Raw genomic sequence first — 22,095 nt, forward strand, 5'->3', positions numbered from 1 at the left:
AGTGTTTTTCTTGGGTGATGTCCAATACATTTAAGAAGTATAGCATAATATACCACTCTTGATCACATCATATTCTCTCCTCGTTAAAAGCTCTCTGTAAACTTGAGGGAACTTCCAACTGGGCTTTGTTTTTTGTAACCTTCGTCCACCCAACTCCATCCTCGCTGAGATGTCTGTCTCTCTAGGTTGCTCTCATGGGTCTTTGGGTGAAGTACATTTAGTAGTTTAGTTTCTCTACATTTATTTGACAGCTACACTACTTACTCTATAAAAAGACATGGAATCATCTTATGAAGTATGCTGTAATATTACAAATACCCAGGATAAGGGTTAACCCTAACCCAGGATATAAAGATGGTCATATTAGCTCCAGCTGGCCCAGCTATGAGATTCAAGTGCTGCCTACATATGAATGCATCCATAATAATAATAAATATGATAATAATACCATTGGAAAGACTGTGTCACACCACACATGCCTGCATGCATGTGTGTCCTAGCCCACATGCACATGATAAACAAAACGGCTACTCGCTCAGAGTAATAGCACTACTAGACATCAAACTTCACAGGGAATCTTTAATGTAGAGAAGACATGATGTTCACTGTGATGGAAGGACGTTTTATTTTGTACTGAAGTTATGGAATCCAAATGTTAATTAAGCTTGAAAATTATATTCCACAACTAAAACATTGCAAAAGCTTTTGCACAAACCACATGTCACACCTGCGTAAAACTCTGTCTGTACGTGGTACAGAAGCTAAGTCCAACTTGTTGTGCATCCTGTAAGAAACCTGATGTGCAGATGGATGTGCTGAACAGCTGCTTCTTTTAGGGACCCGTCCACACAAACTGAACCACTGGCTAAACCTCGCACCGCTTTGCACTTCAGCTTTCAATTAGTGCTCTCTTCATGTGGAATGATGGTATTACACTGTAACTGCACAACAGCACGCAGCTAGTAATTCAGCACAAGATTAGACAACATTGTTCAGTCAAAAACCAACTTGATCAGTTTGTTTTTTCTTTATTTATTCGCTGCAAGTAAAAATATCTTTTCAAAATGCATTCATACAATGTTGGGTTGGCACATGGCAGGTGTCTTTTCTTGATATTCTGCATATCTGTCATTGCAAACACAAATCCATCTTGAAAATGCTCAGTGACATAGTGACATCATCCAGAACAATTTGGTACAGTATATACTACATCTTAATAGTCAGAAGACAGATTTCTGCCATCACTGTAGACCTGAAGCCAATCTTACAGGAGGCTAGAGAAGTCTTAGATTTTGTTTCCAATGATCGCTGAATCATATTTTGTGATCTCAGGAAAATCCAAATGGTTTTCTGGTGATCATTACTCAACAAGACATAAGAGTCCAGCATGGTAATCATCTCTAAATACCAGACATAAGGCAGCCATTACCTAATGTCTGGATCTTGAATGTTTTATCTAATGATTTGAAGATGATTTGACGCTGACAACATGAATAATTATTTTATATAGCAAGAAAACAAAATTTGTCATGCTGAGATTATTAAAATTAGTCAGTGATCATGAGAAAATAAAACATAAAAATAATTACATCCACGTATAAAAGCCAGGAGTAGCCATGGTTGCAATTCATTTTATAATCACGTTACTGACATCATTAGTTGATGATCTTAGGATAACTATGTCAGTTTTTCATAACGACAACTTATTTTGTTATTCAAAATAACAACAAAAAACGTTTTCTGAAGATAACATGATAAATATCTAGTTTTGTCATGATAGTGGATAAATATTTTATTTTCTCAGGATAACAGGAAAAGATCTTTAAAATGAGAAACCAGGGTCATTTTTTTAATAGATAACTGAAAAGAAGATCCCATTTTCTTACTGTAACGGGATAACGGGATCTTATTTTCATGGAATAAAAGTAAAATTCTCATGAGAAAACAAAAGGCTGTTTTCAAATCATCTTGTTTCCTCAAGGTAATGGAATAAAGACATTTATTCATGTGTATACAAAAGCTTCTTTTCTGGATATCAAGATCAAGACTCTGTTCCTGAGATAACGGGATAAAAATCTTATTAAGTAACTTGATATTCAAGAGAAAACTGTGACAGAGATAAAACAAGAAAAAAAAAAAAGAGTTGAGGAAACAACAAATCAGTTATGGCATGACATCAAGATAGAGAAGATATGGAAAATTAACAGAAGAAACACACAATAACACAAACATGACTTTGTCCGTTGAAGTCATCTTCTGCTGTGTGAGCTTTCAGATTCACCTTCATGTTGAGGAGTACAAGTCATGTCGTCCTTACACTTAGTCACATATTGACAATGGCTTTGTGTTTCCCTTGGCTTTATCATACAATAATGTGCTTCAGTGATTATTTGGTGATATCAACCCTGAATCCCTCAGAGGAAAAGTAATACAAACTGGTCAAGATACAGTAAAACAGAAAAGGCAACAGCAATTCACTCTGTAGCATTTAGCTTGTCTCATGTTTTTGTTCTTACACACTCCAAACATATTGCAAAACCATGGAGAACATTGTTGTACCAGGACTGGAGATAAAAACTGTTAAGGACAACTAGTCTAGTAGAACCATAATCATTGCTGTTCATAACTGTAACACTGTGAAATTCAAACTTTTAGACAATAGTTACCTGTGCATTCATCTTACATTCTTTCTCACGAGCTACAGTATTTTAATCATAATCATGGAAAACCTATTGGGAGCTTTATCTCATTATGAAAAAACCCATAATTATAATAATATAATACTTTTTGAATGGCTTAAGATTCATGTACATCAGTGAAATATTTAACATCTCAAAAATATGAGAATATGTACAGTGAGGGACACATTAAGCTACATGACAAATCTGTTTAGGAATGTGGACTAAATATAACCCACAGGTTGGTCATGAACAGGGATAAACAGTGGTTTAATAAAGAATCCAATATATAAAAAATAGCTAAGCATTCAAAAATACATCCACGTGAACAAAAATATAAAATATATTTAAATAAACAATCTAATATGGCCATGTCCCCATGATTCACTGCAGGACATGTGTGCAAAAACATGAAACAGCTCTCATTGTCATTGGCATCAATGAAAGCTAATGGAACGTAATGAAAGTGATATCATAAGACATTGAAATTAAATTTTAGAGAAACAACCTGGAATATGGAATATTCTTGTTTGCAGTTAACCACAGTTAGATGAGAAGATCAGATGTACAGAGACTGTATCTCTAGTAAGAAAGAGGGCCAGGATGTGTTACAGGGGAAAGTGCTAGCCTAGCTCCCTCAAATCTGCTTTATATTTGTACTGGGCAAAGCTATAACCACATCTGTGTCTTTGTGTCTACACGCTAAAAATGTTAACAGACATTGTTAACCTCAGCTTAGCTGTGGTTTAAGGTTTAAGATGATTTTTAAACCTGTGTTAAATGGAACAAATGGGGTAAGTAGTCTCTTCATCTACTGTAACCTCAGAAGCCACAGTTTGAACTGGACCTGTTGTTGAAACCTGGTTTCTATTTTACAAGAGATGATGGATGAACTACTCATCCAGGAAGATAGCCTTTGATGTGAATTAAATTGACCAAATACAGAGAGAGATATTACACTGGCATAGTAGTCTTTAGAAGAGACTTCATGAACCTGTGCAGTGAAAAGTGAAGCTTTCTTGAAAAATATTCCTCCACACTAGCTACTGCCCAGCTTTGTACCAAGATAGGCAAAAAACCAGGACCATGCAGATGATGAACTTAAAAGCATTTTGTTGTGTACTGTAACCGTGGGTTCTAGAGCAAGCAAGCCTATTTCCCAAAATGTTTCATAAAGTAATGAAGGAAGAGATGTGTTGAACAAATGCATGTGCACATGAATCAGACCTTACTACTGCCTGAAATCATTAAGATCTTCAAAAGCACTAGACATAATGTAACTGGGATGGATCTTATTCCTTCTCAGTGTGAACTGAATGGGGCAGTTTTTTTTAAATCTGTCCGCCTGACCTCCTTCTTTAATGTCATAGCTAAGCATGAACATCATCTGGGGAAACGCATTGCAGAGCGATGGAAATACAACTTCCACTGGTAGGAGTACCTGTGTGAAATAGCTTTCTGAGAAATCATACATCTGTGGAATAGTCCATTTTTTCTACCCACTCATTTACTTTTGATTCAAGTACGGAAGTCACCCAGGTCAGATCTTTTTCATGGCACACCACTGCTACTGATGGACTGGTGTTTCATCGGACAGGACATCTGAAGGATTATTCAACTGTTTATACACACACACCGCTTATTTTTGTAGTTTTGGGTATCAGTAATAATTACAGTTTCTCTAAACCACTTTGTTTGGAGGTCAAAGTCCAAATGATCCTGACAGCCACAGGCCAAAAGGGGTTGGCCTCAAAATGGGCAATATGGCCAAAAATGTTATCACGATAAAAACATTTCAATCATTCTATATCTATAATTATCAGGATAAATGTCAAATCATTATTTCTTTCAGGTTGAAAGGCTGATTTTTGCTAGTTGAAGAAACCAGATGGTTAATTGTGGTTTTAAACTTTTCTTCATGGTCAGAACAAACACTTGATGCCAAACAGTGGATCACTTCACAAATCTGAGGCAGAGGAACATTTAAAACAATTATGAAAAAATTCTTTCAAAAAATTTGATTAGTAAATCTTTTTCAGTCCCTTTTCCTCAACAAAATAAATATCTTAATAGACAAATTCAGTGATTAGGTTTTCATTCAAAATAATTAAATAATTTATCATCATAATCATTCATTGACGATATATTGAACATTTGCTTTATTGTTATTGAGGAAAATGATATTGCGATAATTATCATTATTGTTGTTGTATTGCCCAGCCCTACTTTCTTCCCCTTCTCTGTGCACCTTGGAAGTAGGTGAGGTTGCACCAGAAAATCTTGCTCTGCTAATAATTCCTCATTGCACAAAAAACAACCTGTGTGAACACCTGAATACCTGTGTTTGCTTGGGCTGTGGTTTCCTGTAACTACAGGCAACAGTGATGTCACAGCATCCTGACACACCCTAAAATACACTTCTATATCACTACAGCAAGGTGAGGACAACTTCACTATGACCACTTTCAAAATATCAGCAGTGGTCTGGGTTTGATGTTGAACACTGCAACAAAATGACAATATATCTTTAAGCTAGCATCAGCTGAACAATCAATCATTGTGACCTTTGCCTTACTGGAAGTGAAAATATTTGACAGAGGTGGAAATGTAATGAAAAAGTGTATGGCTGGGCAATATAGTTGACATCAAGATCACAGTATCATTAAGGAGTTTCCCATATGGCCAATTGTTACGGCCATGTAAGTTATATGTAAAATTATTGAACTGATGACAACTATTAATAGTGCTCCACTGTTATGTATTACATCAGACAAAATTATTAAAATGTGCAAAACAAAATCTTAAGGAAGACTATTTGTTAGTTTTTAATTAAATTTGGACAAACCATTTTGAAAAACTATAACACAAACGATCATATACTCGTATGACTGAGAGTTGATAAATGATCATACTCATCATCCTCAATTATCACTCATCCCTATTGATGTGCTTCTTCCCCACATATGTGGGAATGTTTCATTATACACATCTTGGTTCATTTCCAATGTGATGTGATGTGTTTTAGACGTTCTAATATAAGAGCTGTTCCTTGTTAGTCAAACAGTCAACTAATTGGACATTAGGGTCTAAGTTGACTAAGACATTTATAATGAATTTACTGTTATTGCATTTACATGTTTAGTAATTTTGTTATTTACTAAAAACTGAAAGTCACATCTGGGTCATACTATTCACAAATATGCTTTGGTCCTTTAAAGGGCTCTTCCTTTTTACTCAAAATTTGAACATTTATTTGAACATAGGGGAAATGTCTTACGCTATATGGTTGCATACAAATCAACTTATGTGGTGACATTTTGAAAAACTTACAGTCCTAGTCCTTAATGACCACTAGACTTCTATGTGACTAAGTTCATCTGATAAGAGACAGTAACAGACAGCCAGAGAATATAAAAAAAATTCAAAAAAAAAAAATCAATAACACAAGACAACCCCAAAAAACATGTCTTTTTTCAGTCTAACAAACAAAACAGCTCTCCTGGAAATGAAACCTCAACTGACAAGAGCATCGGTTGAGATTTCTGTCACCTTGGAAGCATGATGATTGGTCCAGCCACCCTAAAACCAACTACAACTGGACTGACCAGCAATGTGGGGGAAATTATGGGCCAATAGCCAACCTGTTAGAGGACCAAAGAATTGGAGTTACATCCAGGAAATCTCTATTTATATTGCTCAACATTTGGCAAAAATGGGACAAGGCAAACTTCACATTCAAACCATCAAAGGAGGAGAAGCATGGAAGCCCAAAGCATTAAGTGGGACTGTTATGATAGAAACAGATCAGAACAGAGTCTGGTCGGTGAGAACTGCTCACTGTTAGTTCAGGTACAAGTAGAAATTAACTAAACTGACCTTCACCCTGTGAATTCACAGCACCACCGTTCTACCATCCAGCCCACCTTCCATTTTACAGTCTCTGACTCCAACAACTATCTCCATGAGTTGTGCCCCCCTGTCCCCTCACACCCCAGAGTCGGCATACATGCCGTTGATCAGGTAGTCCACCTGGGTGTAGTCCTTCCTCCTGTAGCTCTCGTAGGCCTGTGTGACGAATACAGCCACCGTGACCAAGAAGAAGAGAAGCCCAAAGAGCAGGACAGCCAGTAAAGACGCTGTGTCCACCAGCTGCCTGGTCAGAGCAGCCCCCGCTACTTCTACCATGGCAACCCTTGTACCCGAGACAGCTGGCTCATTGTGATTGGCGGAAGTAATGGTACTGGTAACAGTTATGGTAGCAGGCCTTGTGGGTAAAGAGAAGGTTTGAATTGGGTGCATCCCAGTACTTATATTTGGCTGTGGCGTGGCAGCAGATGATGATGGTGGTGGTAGAGGTGACTTTGTACCTGTGGTAGTAGTGATGGCAACAGTTGTGTTCCCTCTTGTAAGTGTGGTCGTTTTCACAGTTGTTGCAGAATGTGGTGCTGCTTTTGCTGTTGTTGTTGTAGGTGTTGTTGTAGGTGTTGTTGTAGGTGTTGTTGTAGGTGTTGTTGTAGGTGTTGTTGTGGTTGTTGTTGTGGTTGTTGTTGTGGTTGTGGTTGTAGGTGTTGTTGTAGGTGTTGTTGTAGGTGTTGTTGTAGGTGTTGTTGTAGGTGTTGTTGTTGTAGGTGTTGTTGTGGTTGTTGTTGTGGATGTTGCTGATATCGGTGATGTTTTGGTTGTTGTTGTAGCCATTGGTGTTGTGGTTGTAGATGGTGGTGGTGGTGTGGCTGTGGCCGTGGTCGTAGATGTGGTTGTAGAAGTCACTAGTACAGGGACTGTGGGTACATTCCTAACAGGCTCTGCAGTTGTGGATGTAATAGCACCAGTGCTGATAATGGATCCAGTATGAGCAGCCTGTGTGGGCGAGCTTGTGGCGGCAGGCCTTGTGACTGTCTCTGGAAGCTGATTGGATGGTGAGGCTGTGAATAAATGCATTCCTTCTGCAGGTTGGTCTGATGAACTGTTAACTTGAGCATTTCCAGCGACAACACCATCATCACCTGGGAAAGAAAAAAGTAAAAAAATCAATGAATGACTAAGCTAAACTAAGGAAACTACAATAAATCATTATAAAACATGATAGATCTGAATAACATAACCAAAGCCTATGTAACAGACAAAAAATTGACCAAAGAAACACTGGTGATAAAAGCTTTGTAAAGTATTCAGACATGTTCAGTTGACACTGGTAAACACACCCACTTTTATATCACATACCCAGTGTGGCAAGTGGTACCTTTCATTTTACAGTGTTTAAAAGCTTGATACAGACGAGAATCTAAGGAGCTAAAACTCAATGTGTAGGCGGTGGATGAGGTTGGAGGCTATTTTTTGTGATTTTTAACACCCATGATTTTAATGCCAGATTTAACTGCTAAGTTCCTATATAGTGATATAGGAACTTAGCAGTTAAATCTAATATAGTGTCCTATATCCTATATAAATAAATCCTATATAGTGATATAGGAACTTAGCAGTTAAATCTAATATAGTGTCCTATATCCTATATAAATAAATCCTATATAGTGATATAGGAATTTAGCAGTTAAATCTAATATAGTGTCCTATATCCTATATAAATAAATCCTATATAGTGATATAGGAACTTAGCAGTTAAATCTAATATAGTGTCCTATATCCTATATAAATAAATCCTATACAGTGACATAGGAACTTAGCAGTTCAATCTGGCATTAAAATCGTTTCTCATGTGAACAGACAGACGAACGCTCCGCGAGTAAAACCTGCTCTATAGGTAGTAACCACGGCAACAGCTTCTGTGCGCTGCTGAATCTCTGCCTGTATAACTGTATTTTCTTGACAGGCTATAGAAAACATTAAAATATATCTTCTAGAAATTATTAAAAGATGTATTTATTTTTGTGCTGTTTGCTTTCTGGACACCAGTGAGTGAACGTGCTTTTATTGTTGTAGCTCATGTTCAGATTCAGTGAACGTGCGTGTGACGTTTTTTGATACTTTTGATGTGACTGATTCTTGAACATACTCTGTATCGCCTCTGGAGCAACTAGGGGTTAAGTTTCTTGCTCAGGGACACAACAGTGGATGTGTCACGGTGGGGGATTGAACCCACCCACTCTGTTGTCATTATGCTGTGTTTAGACGTGTTTAGTGCAAGGTTGTGCGTAACATTTGTATACCACCTCTGGGGATAGTAGGGGTCGCGAATCACTGGCACGGTTACTTTGGGGGTTGTGTGCTGAAGAGTTAATCAACGTGAACTTCCATATTCTTGTATGAAGTGACCTGAGCACAAGCTGTCTTTGTACAGTATGCCAAAATAGCTGTCATCGGAGAATTTGAAAATATAGTTTCCTGGGGTGCTGCTTGTGCATTAATTATTTTATTAGGGCTGAAACGATTCATCGATTAAAAACGATAAAATCAATAAAAAAAAATGCATCGACATAAATTCTTTGCATCGATGCTTCGTTTAATCCATTTAACTTTACAGCAGTGTTTCGCAGGGACATTTATTACTGTCGCACAGCGCACTTACACTGTGAACATGACGTGATTATAATGTTGCTGTTGGCAAATTGGAGGAAGACAGAGAAAACAGCGAGGGACGAAGAAGAAAGTGCCCAAAGTCTGGGATTATTTCAAGCCAAAGAAAACAACAACTCTCTAATGTTACAGTCCATCCACCGTAAAACGAAACTTATGTCGCCTTGGCAACAGCATAACAGCAGCTGAACAAAAAGCGACCACAGACGAGGTAACAGTATTGTTGTGTCGTTTAAGAAGTACTTAATCGACACATCATTAGCTGCAGCCCTATATTTTATAATGTGAAGAGAGCAGGAGAGCTGGGGGGACCCCTACTGCTCTGTAAGGGCGCTGGTATGGCATGGCTGACAAACAACTACTAATAAGAGAATTAACATGCATCTGCCTCAATTTCTGAATTGCTCCATGGTATTAAAATCAGAGCTAAGATCAACAAATGAAGGCGGCATAAGCCTTAGGATCTTCCAGATGTTTGGTGACAAGATGATTGTATTAATGGCAATTAATCTGTGCTCAGCTCACCTGTGTCAGAAAATCATTTCTAGGCCAGGTACAGTATCAGATTTTTTCCTGCATAGAGAATTACGAGGTGGCCGTCTCCATCAAACTTGGTCCCGTCTATAGCTCTCTACCAAACTCTGACACTGTTTTCTAACAAGCATTGCATTTTGTGGATTTCTGTAATTAGTAACTGCAGTTGTAGCATTACACTGACATGGTGACACTGTGTTGTAATCAGCACAGTGCGCCGTGACAGATGCTGCAAATGGCAGAAGTTGCAAATGACAGTCTGGGTTTGTGAACGTTGCTTTGCATGTGACTGAATGGAGTGTTTGTTTACACTGCTGAAATGGATGGAAATAAAGTTTTTATTTTGGTAATCAACTTTTTCCCCACTTTATCAAATATAAAAGTTCAAACAGATATATGTAGAATGTGATATTAGTTCATTACAAACATGAAAGAACATGCCACCTATACTGAGAAAAGTCAGAATAACAAAATAATAAATAAAAAGTGATAGGCTGTCTTATGAAAGTGTGAGTGAGTATAATTCTAAGGACGAGAACTACATTTGTCAATAATATTTTGCTAGAAAAGATTGTTTGTTATAATAAACCAATAGTTTTACAAGATATTCAGTATGTCAGTATCTACGCTTGTGTTCTCAGTCTCAAACAGAGCTTAACTAGGTTATGTAGCATGCTTCAGTAAAAACAAATATTACTGGGACACTACAGAAAATATGAATATTTGAATATGTGAATATTAGGGCTGGACCCAAATATTCCACCGTTGGGTACACATTCAATTTTCAATTATGAGATTTGATTATTGAGGGGTTTTTTGCGTGCCTGACCTCCGCCAACAGCAGTGAACGCAACGCTCCAGGTCACATCAAAGGGAAAACGAAATGAAGCCCTCAGCTGTGTGGGAGCACTTATATTAGGCCGATTGTGAATTTTGCATGATAACGTGTTAGATTTAGTTCCGCTACCGGAAACACCTCTCATCCCGTGCGCTCTCCGTCTGGACCCCCGCCCTGCTAAACTATTCCCGGATTCTGCTCTGGACCTACTTGGATCAGACTTTCTCACTCTGGACTCTCAGCTACGGTTCCCCCTGCTCTGTCCAGCAGCCACCAACCCGGTTCGCACGCACCGATTTTCACTCTGCCTGCTCTTCACCTGCTCAATATCCTATCTTTTTAACCTGCAATAAATATTTCTCCCTTCCTTAGTCCTGCACTTGGGTCTGCTACCTGTGCTATAACAAAGTTAAAAACAAAGATTTGGTAATATTCACTCAGTTAGCCTAGGCGAAGCTTCGATTATTCGCTCTTAATTACTATCGAAGCGTTGAAGCTCAAAAAAAATGACATTCAGGCCAGCCCTAGTGAATATCCAGGAATTCACATCAGCTACTCTGCAAGAGCAATCTACAGTATGTATGCATTAGGCATTTCTGCATTTCAGCTGTAACGTGTAGCCACAGCTAGCCATAGCTCCTTAATGAATGAATACTGGCTCATACTCACATCCAGTGGAGCAGTTAGCTTGCGTTGTGAGCTGGGGTACGGCGTCGGGCGAAACTAGGTCCTTTCTAGCTACCGTGGAGGAGTCAGCGAGGAGCAGCAGCAGGCAGAGGAGGTGAAGACTCAGCAGGAGCGTTGAGGGATACAGGGACATGATGGGCTGGGAGGGAATGACACAGACACACACACACTCACATACACTACCTTAAAGCAACACACTCACATAGGATTGAATTTACACACACACACCCACACACACACCCACACACCCACAACAGGTGCAGTCAGTTGCATACACTATCAACTTGCACACACAAGGAGTTGAGGCTCTGCTGAAACGGGACGATGGAGACCAGGAGGAAGTGAAGGCAGCATCAACTTTCTGGCCCTACACAAGACATCAACACCAACACAAGCATGTGTCAGAAGCAAACATTAGATATGGAAGAGATACTATTAGGTTTCAGACATCCTACCTGCTATAGTTTTAGTATATTTCAACGTGTTAATAAAAATCAACTTGCTTGTTAGAGTTAATGCATCAAATCAACATGGTTGCACCTTTTCTGTCAAAGTTTTGTTATCATGTAATGCACTTGAAAGCAAGGAGAATTTGTTAACTCAACTACTCAACTACTTTCTGATTTCCTGTCTGTGGCTCTCAGCCCCCAGCCCGCTGATTCCTAATGAAGACGATCATCTTTTAAAACACCTCACAAACACAGTTTCATTTAAAAAAAGGCTCTAGTGACTATTTGGGGCAGCAGGAGTGTGTTCATGGTGATGAAGGAGCATGTCACCAAGTGCAGAAGTGTGGCTCACTGTTTTTAATAGTTGGGCTTTGGATGCACACACAGTACTTTAGTAGAAGACATTCAGTAGATGTTTGGGTCTGCACGTTTGCTTACAATAGGAAAACATTTAGAATATCTCCACACTTATACTTCAATCATAATATCCATGTTTGCTTTTTGTTTGCCTTTTATTTTCAGAAGATTCTGCACACCAAGTGAGGTTGGCTTGGCTATAGCCACACAATTGAAGGTAACATCAATGTTCAGTGCCTGAAGGTCTTGAGAGGACTACATTATTCCACAAAGTAAATGTAAATGCTCCGTACTTGTATAGCGCCTTTCTAGTCTTTTCGACCACTCAAAGCGCTTTTACACTACATCTGCATTCACCAGTCACACACATTCATACACTGAGCCTAAGTGCTCAAACGGAAACTAACATTCACACTCACTCATACGCTGGAGGAATAGCCGCCAGGGGCAATTCGGGGTTCAGTATCTTGCCAAGGACACTTCGACACGCAACCAGGGGGAGCCAGGATTGAACCGCCGACCTTCCGATTAACGGCCAACCCGCTCTACCTCCTGAGCCACAGCCGCCCCAAAGGCCCTTTCAGAAACAAAGCACTGCGTGGAAACTGCTCAGTGCAAAAGTTAAACTACTTTGACGTGCGGTGCGTGTTGCTTGACACAGCAACAAACCGCCGTGGCGTGGACACAAGCCATTAGTAGCGGTGCTGTCATTGCGGTGGGTCTTACATGCAGCTTTGTCCGTTTACGTTGCACTGAAAGCTCGACCCTCACCACTATGGCATCAATTATAAGTGACACGTTTATATTTAATTCCCTACCAACTTGCCACGTTATTATGTATTTATACAAATTTAATGTAGTTATTCGCTCCTTTAGCAGCAACCTTTTAACGCCATGTTCTTGAAGAGTCATCCGTCACCTCTTCAGTAACGCCCTGGACAGAGTTTGCAGTTGACAGTAGCAGCCTCCATGTCTCTGATACGCGCACAGCGTTTTCATTTTGTGCTAGTTTTGTTTTGTGCACTCGGTGTAAATGTAAATGCTCCGTTCTTGTATAGCGCCTTTTCGACCACTCAAAGCGCTTTTACACTACATCATGCATTCACCATTCACACACTGAGCCTAAGTGCTCAAACAGAAACTAACATTCACACTCACTCATACGCTGGCGGAACAGCCGCCAGGGGCAAATCGGGGTTCAGTATCTTGCCCAAGGACACTTCGACACGAGCCAGGGATTGAACCGACCTTCCGATTAACGGCCAACCCGCTCTACCTCCTGAGCCACAGGCGCCCCACCGCGCCGGTGTTGCGGAGCCTTTACGATTAATTAACCATGAGGTTTTGAAGCGCGGTTAATGGTGAAATCACTGCATCCCTAGTGTGTAGTTACAGTCAGTGTGTCAGAAATGATTAAACCAGAGGGCACATGTAACTAAACTTGAGCTGAACAAGAATCTAAAGCCTGAAATATACACTATATACACTATATATACACTGAAATATACACTATACATGGACGGTTGCGGACAACTTCTGTTTATGCTACATTCCGGAGTCTCGCAAACTCGTTCCAAATGCTCCGTATTTATATAGCGCTTCGAGTCTTTTCGACCACTCAGCACTTTTACACTACATCTGCATTCACCATTCAGACACATTCATACACTGGCAGAACAGCCGGTAGCTGGTAGAGAAAATCCATAAATGGTAGCGTAGTCGGCGGACCTGTCCTTGCAATCATAAAAAACGGGAGGCACACGGACGTCCGCACAGAGCCTACTCGTACCCCCCTTTGATGACGATTTTTTCGTCATGCGGACCCTAGCACACAAAGTATAATCCTTGCTTAACACTGCTTCCTGCCAAACAAAGATATCTACCGGCAAATTAGCTACTCTTTCAGATGTGAAATCTCAAAGTTGCAGGTCCTCATTGTAGACAGAATGTAATATTAGATGCATTCAAGATAGGGTTGATCGCCGATAGACGATGCCATCATACATCGGCGATGGCTGACAGACATGACTGATCGTGACTGTAAAAAATGTTTTCACATTATAGCCTACCGCCATGTGAAAGCAGGTTTTAATCATCACAAATATTATCATTACAAATTTAAATATGGTTTGCACATTCCTCGGAATTTTCTTCCTACACCTCAGGTAAACACACCGGCGATCCGTTATCACGGCAGCAGGTGAGCCACTTGTTAATGACACAGCCTATCAAACAACCCAAACCAACATCTGCACTCTGTGTGTTCAATGTTGCTGTAACGTTACCTGCCCCGTGCTTCTAAAATATCCATCGCTGTTATGGCAGAAAATTGTGTCCTCTTACATTTAACCTTTTATGTATGATTTTTATGGCTTATAGATCTATATATTGTGTTTTTTTCCTTAACCTTTCCTCTCCTATATTACTTATGTACGCTGCAGCCCCTCCCCTCCTCTCTCAGCAGAGCTTCCCATATACCTTAAAACTTCAATTAATAGCCGAGTCACAAACAGCCGCCGATCCCATTTCCTGGCCTGGTGTGGGAACACATTTTGACAAACGCCTGCCTCAATTAAACGCCTGGTCTAGTTTTTATAGAAGTTCTTTGGATGTATAAAACCTCTTAAACCCCGCGGGATCGCCTGCTTTAGCTGCTTAGATCGTTAATACAATATTAATATTTAAACATATGATCAGTATGTCAGAATTCAATCGTTCACTTCATTTAAGGGAAACAACAAGCCCCAAAGTCTTATTCTTATAGATTTACCAGTGTAACCTGCTTGGTACAAGAGAGGAAAGGAAAAAAGTGCTGACTGCCGTTACCTTTGAAGCACTCCTTAAGTCCACTGGTTAAGCCTGTCCCAAATATAGGCAGGGTCAATTCAGTGATTTTAGCAAATAAAAGCCTGGGCTATTATTCAAAGTTTTACGGTATACACACATGGATCGAAGTTAGCGGAGATCAGTGTAGATTACACAAGTTGAACATAACTACAGCCTGTAGCTGTAAGTGCAGCAAAACCTGCAATACCATTAAAAGGCTGCTACTGCATCAGTACAACCAGCAGGAACGTGTACAACGCCATATTTTAATGTGCTCTCTTATCCACCACAGCTGTGTTTTGGTTTTACACAAGCACATATGCTAGCTTGGCTAATAGCTAGTTTGTTATAAACATGCTAAAACAAAATCTCTGTAGCCTGTAGCCTTAAAATTGAGTTAATCCTTGTAAAATCAGCTCCTCTCTACCAGGAGCAGCAGGGAGGGTGGGGACAGAAGGAGGACTGATACTTACTGATGTTTGTGCTCTTCTTTCTTAACTAAGTATTTTGACTTCAGGAATATAGTTTATTTTACATGTTCCATTTGTTTCCAGTGAAATATATATTTATATAGTGAGTTTGCTGCTGTAATTTTTACTTTTGTTCCTCTGAAAACATTTATCATAAAATATTAAATTTGATTACTGTTCTGAATTTATTTATTTTTTAAAAGGCAGATATTTAGTAATGAAAAACCAATAACAGTATAGATAAATAACAGAACCAATAAATAGTATCAATAATGTTTCAATAAAATCCTAACAATATAAAATATAATATACAACAATATAAACGGCAGCAGGTAAAGACAAAGTTTATGAAAAGTTATTACTCATTGTAAGTCCATCTGTGGGATGGATCTCTAATTCATTTAATTTACTATGTATAAATATTAAAGAAGACAATTAACTTTAAAAGTGTTATTTTCAACAAAGTTTAGTGTCGGAGTTTGTTTTATTCTAAATTTTTACACCAAGATTAAAATTTTTACAGCAAATGTACTTACTGTATATCGGTTCCAAATATCGGTCATCGGTATAATTTGTTACTAATAATTGGGATCGGCCCAGAAAAAAAACATATTGGCCAACCCCTAATTTATATAAGAAATACATATTTACATATTAAAAGTAACCTATGGTTCCCATCCATCTCCCATTTACTTTTTTTCCTGTCCTGTCCTAGACCCGTGAGGAATATTGAAAGTGACTCCCATCCCGCAGGAATCCCACAAGAATCCTGTGACTCACAGGAATGTTGAAAAAAAAATGTCAACCCAGTCGCCTTTTCCTCTCACTCTGCTCTCATCTCTTGCTCCATCTTTTCCACCTGCCCAGTCTCCAGCATTTTATGCCCACTTTCTATCTACAGACTAATTCAACTACTCTGACTCTGTAAGTCAAAATCCATGTTAAAGATGATAAGAACACATGGTTACGCTACAATCGACCAAACAATCAAATTAACAGTGAGCGTTGTGAAGACATGGCTAAAATATTTCCTGTCTAACAGATGTAGCCTGTTGTGTGCAGACTCAAGGTTAGAAGAAGAACAGTTTTAATAACTTTATTTGCTTATGAAATGAAAATAATATATCTTCCTACTGGGACTGTAGCCTCAATACTACAGTTTTAAATGTACAAGACTCTTAAAGAACCCGCTTCCTCAGAATGAACTGTCAAGCACAACATTCCTTATTGATTCAAATGTAAGTTAACACCAGTTGATTAACACTGCAACGGCACACCTGCAGCTTTTATCTGGTGAAGTTTACACTCCTCTGCACTGGCTGGTTTAAATCCTATAATGTGAATAAATGCAGCAGCCCATGTAACTCTTAGCTAATGTTATGGTAATGACCATGTTCTGATCGTTGAATCAAGTTTATCATACAATAGTTATGTTAATACAGTCATTGCTGACTGAGTTTACCTTTACACAGAGGAGCCTTGGCTTTACCTTCAGATGCAGCTGCATCTCTCAGTTCTGTTAAATTTGAACTGAACTGTTGTGAATGAACGTGTAAATGCACATTTGGCACAGTGTCATCTATATTTTTTAGGGGCTAAATGATTGTGGGATTCATGGATTTTCTCTCAATGTATTGCCTGTTTCAAAGCTTTGGATTCTCTCTCAATTAAACAGGACATAAAGTACTACTGCAAAGACGTTCTCACGCTTTTATTACAGTAGGCACAATCACTTAAGAGGAAGTGATTATGTCAGTAACTTTTGCTGTCATGACTGTTTCAGCACCAGCCTCAATAATGTTTTTTTGCCGCTATCAAAGTAATCTGGCACGGGCCAGTTATTATTGCTGGCGGGCAAGCTTTGGCCCGTGGGCCGCCCATTGCCGACCACTGCTATAGAACACTACTACTACTAATGAGCATTAAAGGAAATGTTGTGTCTATTGTGTGGGCCTGCTAAACAGAAACCGTAAATAAAAAAATACTAATATACTACTACTCGTACTAACAATTATAATTAGGGCTGGACGATATGGGCAAAAATGTTATCACGATAAAAAGTTTCATATCTTTTGATATCGATAATTATCACGATAAGTATCAAATCGTTAATTCTTTTGAGTTTAACGGCTGATTTTTGCTCCTGAGTGAAAGTTGAAGAAACCTGATGGTTATTGTGGTTTTAATCTCTTTTTTTATAGTCATCATTTGAGGCCAAACAGTGGATCACTTCACAAATCTGAGGTAGAACATTCAAAACAATTATGATAAAATCTTTGTCAACAAATGAGTAAAATTAAGTATAAGCTTTTATCAGTCCTTTTTCCTCAACAAAATAAAAATCTTAATAAAAAAATTAAGTCCTAATTAGTGTATTATTCAAGTGAATAAAATCAAACATTTATTGAATATTTATTGAACATTTGTTATATTGTTTTAAAAATTATATCGCAATAATTATTGTTTTATTGTCCAGCCCTAATTATAATAATACCATATATTACTCATGTCATTACAATTATTGTATCATATTATAATGATAAACACTGTGCTGTGAATAAATTATTTGACGTTAGTCTTCCAGGATTAGGAAGGGACAGGAATTGTTTTTACTCTGTCATGGGATTGGGATGGGACAGGAGTGAAAATGCACTCCTGTGTCACCCTCTAATGGAGAGACAAAGGATGACAATCTCACAGTGGGAAGAGATCAGGAAACGTGAAAAAAAACGAAGAGGGAGAAAGAAGGAAAATAACTGAAATGTGAGGTTTGAATGAACTGTGTGAGAAAGATGAGACAGGATCAGAGACAGACAGACAGACACAGAAACCACTCTCCTATGCCACCCAGCAAAAACGTCTTCCCACCCCCTGTAAAACACTCTAGTCTAAGAGTCAGCTTTGGATTGTACAACCCATTCAGAACTGAAGTTACTAAAATGAGTTATCCATTTAATAAAGCCAATGTCATTTACGTCACTTGGGTCTCGCAAGAAGACGTGAAGGAAGAATCGTTTCATTTCCGCTCCAGCACAATGCATAGCGACCTGCCCTAAATGTAAACACAAAATACTCAAAGGTCATTAGAGATGCCTACGTGGAGAGAAGTAACGTTAGTGTTGTCGAAGCGAAGCGAAGCAAAGCGCGCTGTCTGCCGCGAGGCAGCACCAAGTTACACTGACAACGTCTTAGGACCAAACTCCATTCAAAAAGCTAGCTGTTTAACGTTGCCTCCAGGCACTTCACAGAACAAGACTTTATGGCATTCATTTAAATACCAAACAACGCATAACGTTATTTCGTCGACTCTTTTTTGATAATAAAACAACTTCAAATAGCCTACACTGTAAACCAAAGGCAGCGAGCACTGTGTGAACAATTTAACGTTACAGAAGCTACTAACGTTAACATTAAGTTAGTCAATATGCCAGCCAGGGAACAACAAATGATCAGAGAACACGGACTTATATAAACACTGGCGCTATAACCGAGTCAAAGCGTGTTTTTACCGCCATCGCTAACATACAAGTTCATACAAGTAATCCCAAAGTTTAACGTTAACCCTAGCCCATCTTCCCCTCATTCCTAACACGGAACTGTTCACACAAGAACCAACATGTGAACAGTTCAAACTCAAACTGCTAACACAACACCTTGACCAGCTACCGTTACATGTTTAAAATGCTACAGCTAAGTTACTTTACATGCCAGTAAAACGGTGAATTTGAAATGTGTTAACGTTATCGTCAAATAATTTTAAAAAAAGAATCCTCTTAATAAGAGAGAAGAACGTTACCATCCAACCTGTAACCTAGCTAACGTTATGCTAAGATGCCTTTTTCTTTAGTGTATGTTATCTGGATAATGTAATCGCTAACATATTAGCGACAATGAGGTTAATGAAATTTCGGAGACTTACCAGCGATTTCTTGTGACTGCTGTATTGAACACAAGAAGCACAGACAGGTACCAGGCTGGACTCAACACATCCTGTAAGGAGGCACGTGCCCTTCTTCTGCAGAGTATTTCTGGCTGCGCCGACTCATCATGGTGGAACCTCTGCCCCCTGCAGGTCACACCAAACAAAACAACGTTGTTTTGTTTGGAACATGTGTTCCAGCCATACACTGTATATAAAAATGGACGTAGTATCCGTGACATCGGTTCCAGCATACAAAGAGTCACATGCAGTTCTTTAAGAAAGTTTTTTCTCTTACAAGGATAGCACTCTCTGTTGTGGATCCTGTTCTTTTACCTGGAGCCTCATCTTGTGATTGTGCTAATAAAATATTGAATTCATCACACATACAATAGACACATCAAATTCAAACATGCTTACATCCAACTTAAACAAATGATACTAGAGATCCACACTGTCCATAGTGTGTGTAAGAACCGCTGGAGTAATATTTATATTTATTGAGCTGTCGAATGCCTCATTTAAAACCACCGTTTACTATAGCTGCCTCCATCAGCTCTGTCTCTCTGTCTTAGTTGCTTCTTTTTGGATTCACTGCACTGTAAATAATGTGCAACACCCTGTATGAACATTAGATAAGAGGTGGACTTTTACATCGATGATGCTTGGTGCACAAACACAGTCAAGATGGACCCAAATGCCTATGACTATTTATTGTGAAGATTAAACTTTCATATTATCATCTGGTTGCTGCTGTTTAGATTAACTCCAGATACAAATTCAAAAAATGCGCTGTGGATTGTTTGGGGTACATTTATTTTATTTTATATGTTACCATATTTAATAGAAGCCTACACATAATCATATGTTGTGTGTGTAGCGTGATGGAACTACAAATTTCATTTTGTTATGTAGCCTTGTGCTGTATAATGACTAATAAACAACCTTGTACCTTGTACCTTGTAGAGGAAAAGCCAACTCAATTTTATCACTCCAGTTAACATGATGAAAAAAACGGAAGCTCAGTTTTATCTAGATATACAATGTACTTGCCTAAAGGCTTCCACAGGCTAGTTTTACCAGTCAACCCGGGTTCATAGATAGCTTTGATGCAGTAACAAATATCAGAATAGAAGAAGGTTTACTGCCAAATAGGTTTTCATATAAAAGGGATTTGCCTTAGTGTTTCTTTATTTTAATAACAATAAACATAGTAAGTAGAAGATATATAAAAAAAATGAAAGCAAGTAGGCGACTGCAAGTCAGGAAGTATAAATAGAAAATAGAAAATTGACAAAATGTGACAATAAACATTGTAAATAATATGTCGAATGTATCAGTTTGGTTTTTTTTTTAATGAAAAAGGTGTTCCCTTTGTGAAGGAACTGCCCCCATGTTCCTGCTCAACACCCACTGCTACAATTATTATTACTAGTCCGAATTTTATTTTAATTAATATTGCCGTCATCATTAGTATTATTATTCATTTTCATTGATGTCTCTACTACTACCACCTTAACTGTTGTTTTGCATTTCTGTGTGGATATTATGTTGGGCTGCTGTTCTCTCTCTCTCTCTCTCTCTCTAGCCCTACCTCAACTCCGCTCTCTCCCCTCCAACCACTTAAGGCAGATGGCCCCTGCCTGAGTCATGGTTCTGCTCAGTTCCTACCTACTAAAAGGAAGATTTTCTTTGCCTGTGTCGCCAAATGCTTGCTCATGGTGGGAATTGTGGGAAAAGTGTAATGAGAGAACTTTTGTTATGAATTGGAGCTACATAAATAAAATTGAATTGAATTAAATTGAACTTTATATTAATTTAACATGTAGTGGCTGTGGGGGATGAGATAAGAGTGGGTGTCAGTGGGGGTCCCGGGCCTTGTTAGTGAGGCCGGGTGCAGACGGGAAGAAAGTGTTTTTGTGGTGAGATGTTTTGGTCCTGATCGACCGCAGCCTCCTACCAGAGGGGAGAGTCTCACAACAGTTTGAATCCGGGGTGGGAGGAGTCGGCCACAATCTTTCCTGCTCGCCTCAGAGTCCTGGAGGCGTACAGGTCCTGGAGGGATAGAAGATTACAGCCAATCAGCTTCTCTGCAGAGCGAAGGATACGCTGCAGCCTGCCCTTGTCCCTGGCAGTGGCAGCAGCAGCAGCGTACCAGATGGTGATGGAGGAGGTAAGGATGGACTGATGATGGTGGTGTAGAAATGCACCATCATTGTCTTTTGGCAGGTTGAACTTCTGGCTGCACCAAGTCACCAGATGGTCAATCTCCCACCTGTAGGCAAACTCATCCCACCAGAGATGAACCCAGTGGTGTCATCCGCAAACTTCAGGGGCTTGACGGACTGGTGACTGAAGGTGTAGTTGTAGTTGAAGGTGTACAGGCAGAAGAGCAGAAGTGAAAGGATGCAGCCTTGAGGGGAACCGGTGTCAGAGACATGTTTTCTCAGCTTCATGCGCTGCCTCCTGTCAGACAGGAAGTCTGTGATCCACCTGAAGGTGGAGTCAGGCACACTGCGCTTGGAAAGCTTGCCCTGTAGCAGTGCTGGGATGATGGTGTTGAAGGTGGAACTGAAATCCACAAACAGCATCCTGGCATAGTGAGGAGTCCAGGTGCTGGAGGATGAAGTGATGGGCCATGTTTTTGCATCTGCAGGGGGTCCAGGAGTGGGTTTGTGATAGATGTGAGGTGGGACAACACAAGACGCCCAGATGAAATCATTACTACAGATGGGTCTGTAGTGATTATGTCCAGTGGTCTTTGTTTTTTGGGGGGGTGGGAACGATGGCTGGGGACTTGAAACAT

At 39.3% G+C, this 22,095-nt stretch overlaps 1 protein-coding gene across 1 annotated transcript; it reads right to left on the reverse strand.

Moving 5' to 3' along the window:
• Positions 1-1,012: 1,012 nt before the first annotated feature.
• On the reverse strand, positions 1,013-21,880 carry wu:fa25f02 (uncharacterized protein C11orf24 homolog). The gene is made up of 6 exons (XM_038704997.1): positions 21,805-21,880; positions 21,546-21,702; positions 19,290-19,436; positions 11,563-11,635; positions 11,251-11,407; positions 1,013-7,681 (listed from the first exon to the last, which is right to left on the reverse strand). The coding sequence occupies exons 1-6, from the start codon at positions 21,878-21,880 to the stop codon at positions 6,663-6,665; spliced, it is 1,629 nt and encodes a 542-aa protein (XP_038560925.1). The 3' UTR covers positions 1,013-6,662.
• Between the last annotated feature and the right edge of the window lie 215 nt (positions 21,881-22,095).

The sequence above is a fragment of the Micropterus salmoides genome, unplaced genomic scaffold (assembly GCF_014851395.1).
Source record: "Micropterus salmoides isolate LMB-PRFRI ecotype aquatic unplaced genomic scaffold, ASM1485139v1 Ms_hic_scaffold_8, whole genome shotgun sequence".
NCBI classification, from domain to species: Eukaryota; Metazoa; Chordata; class Actinopteri; order Centrarchiformes; family Centrarchidae; genus Micropterus; species Micropterus salmoides.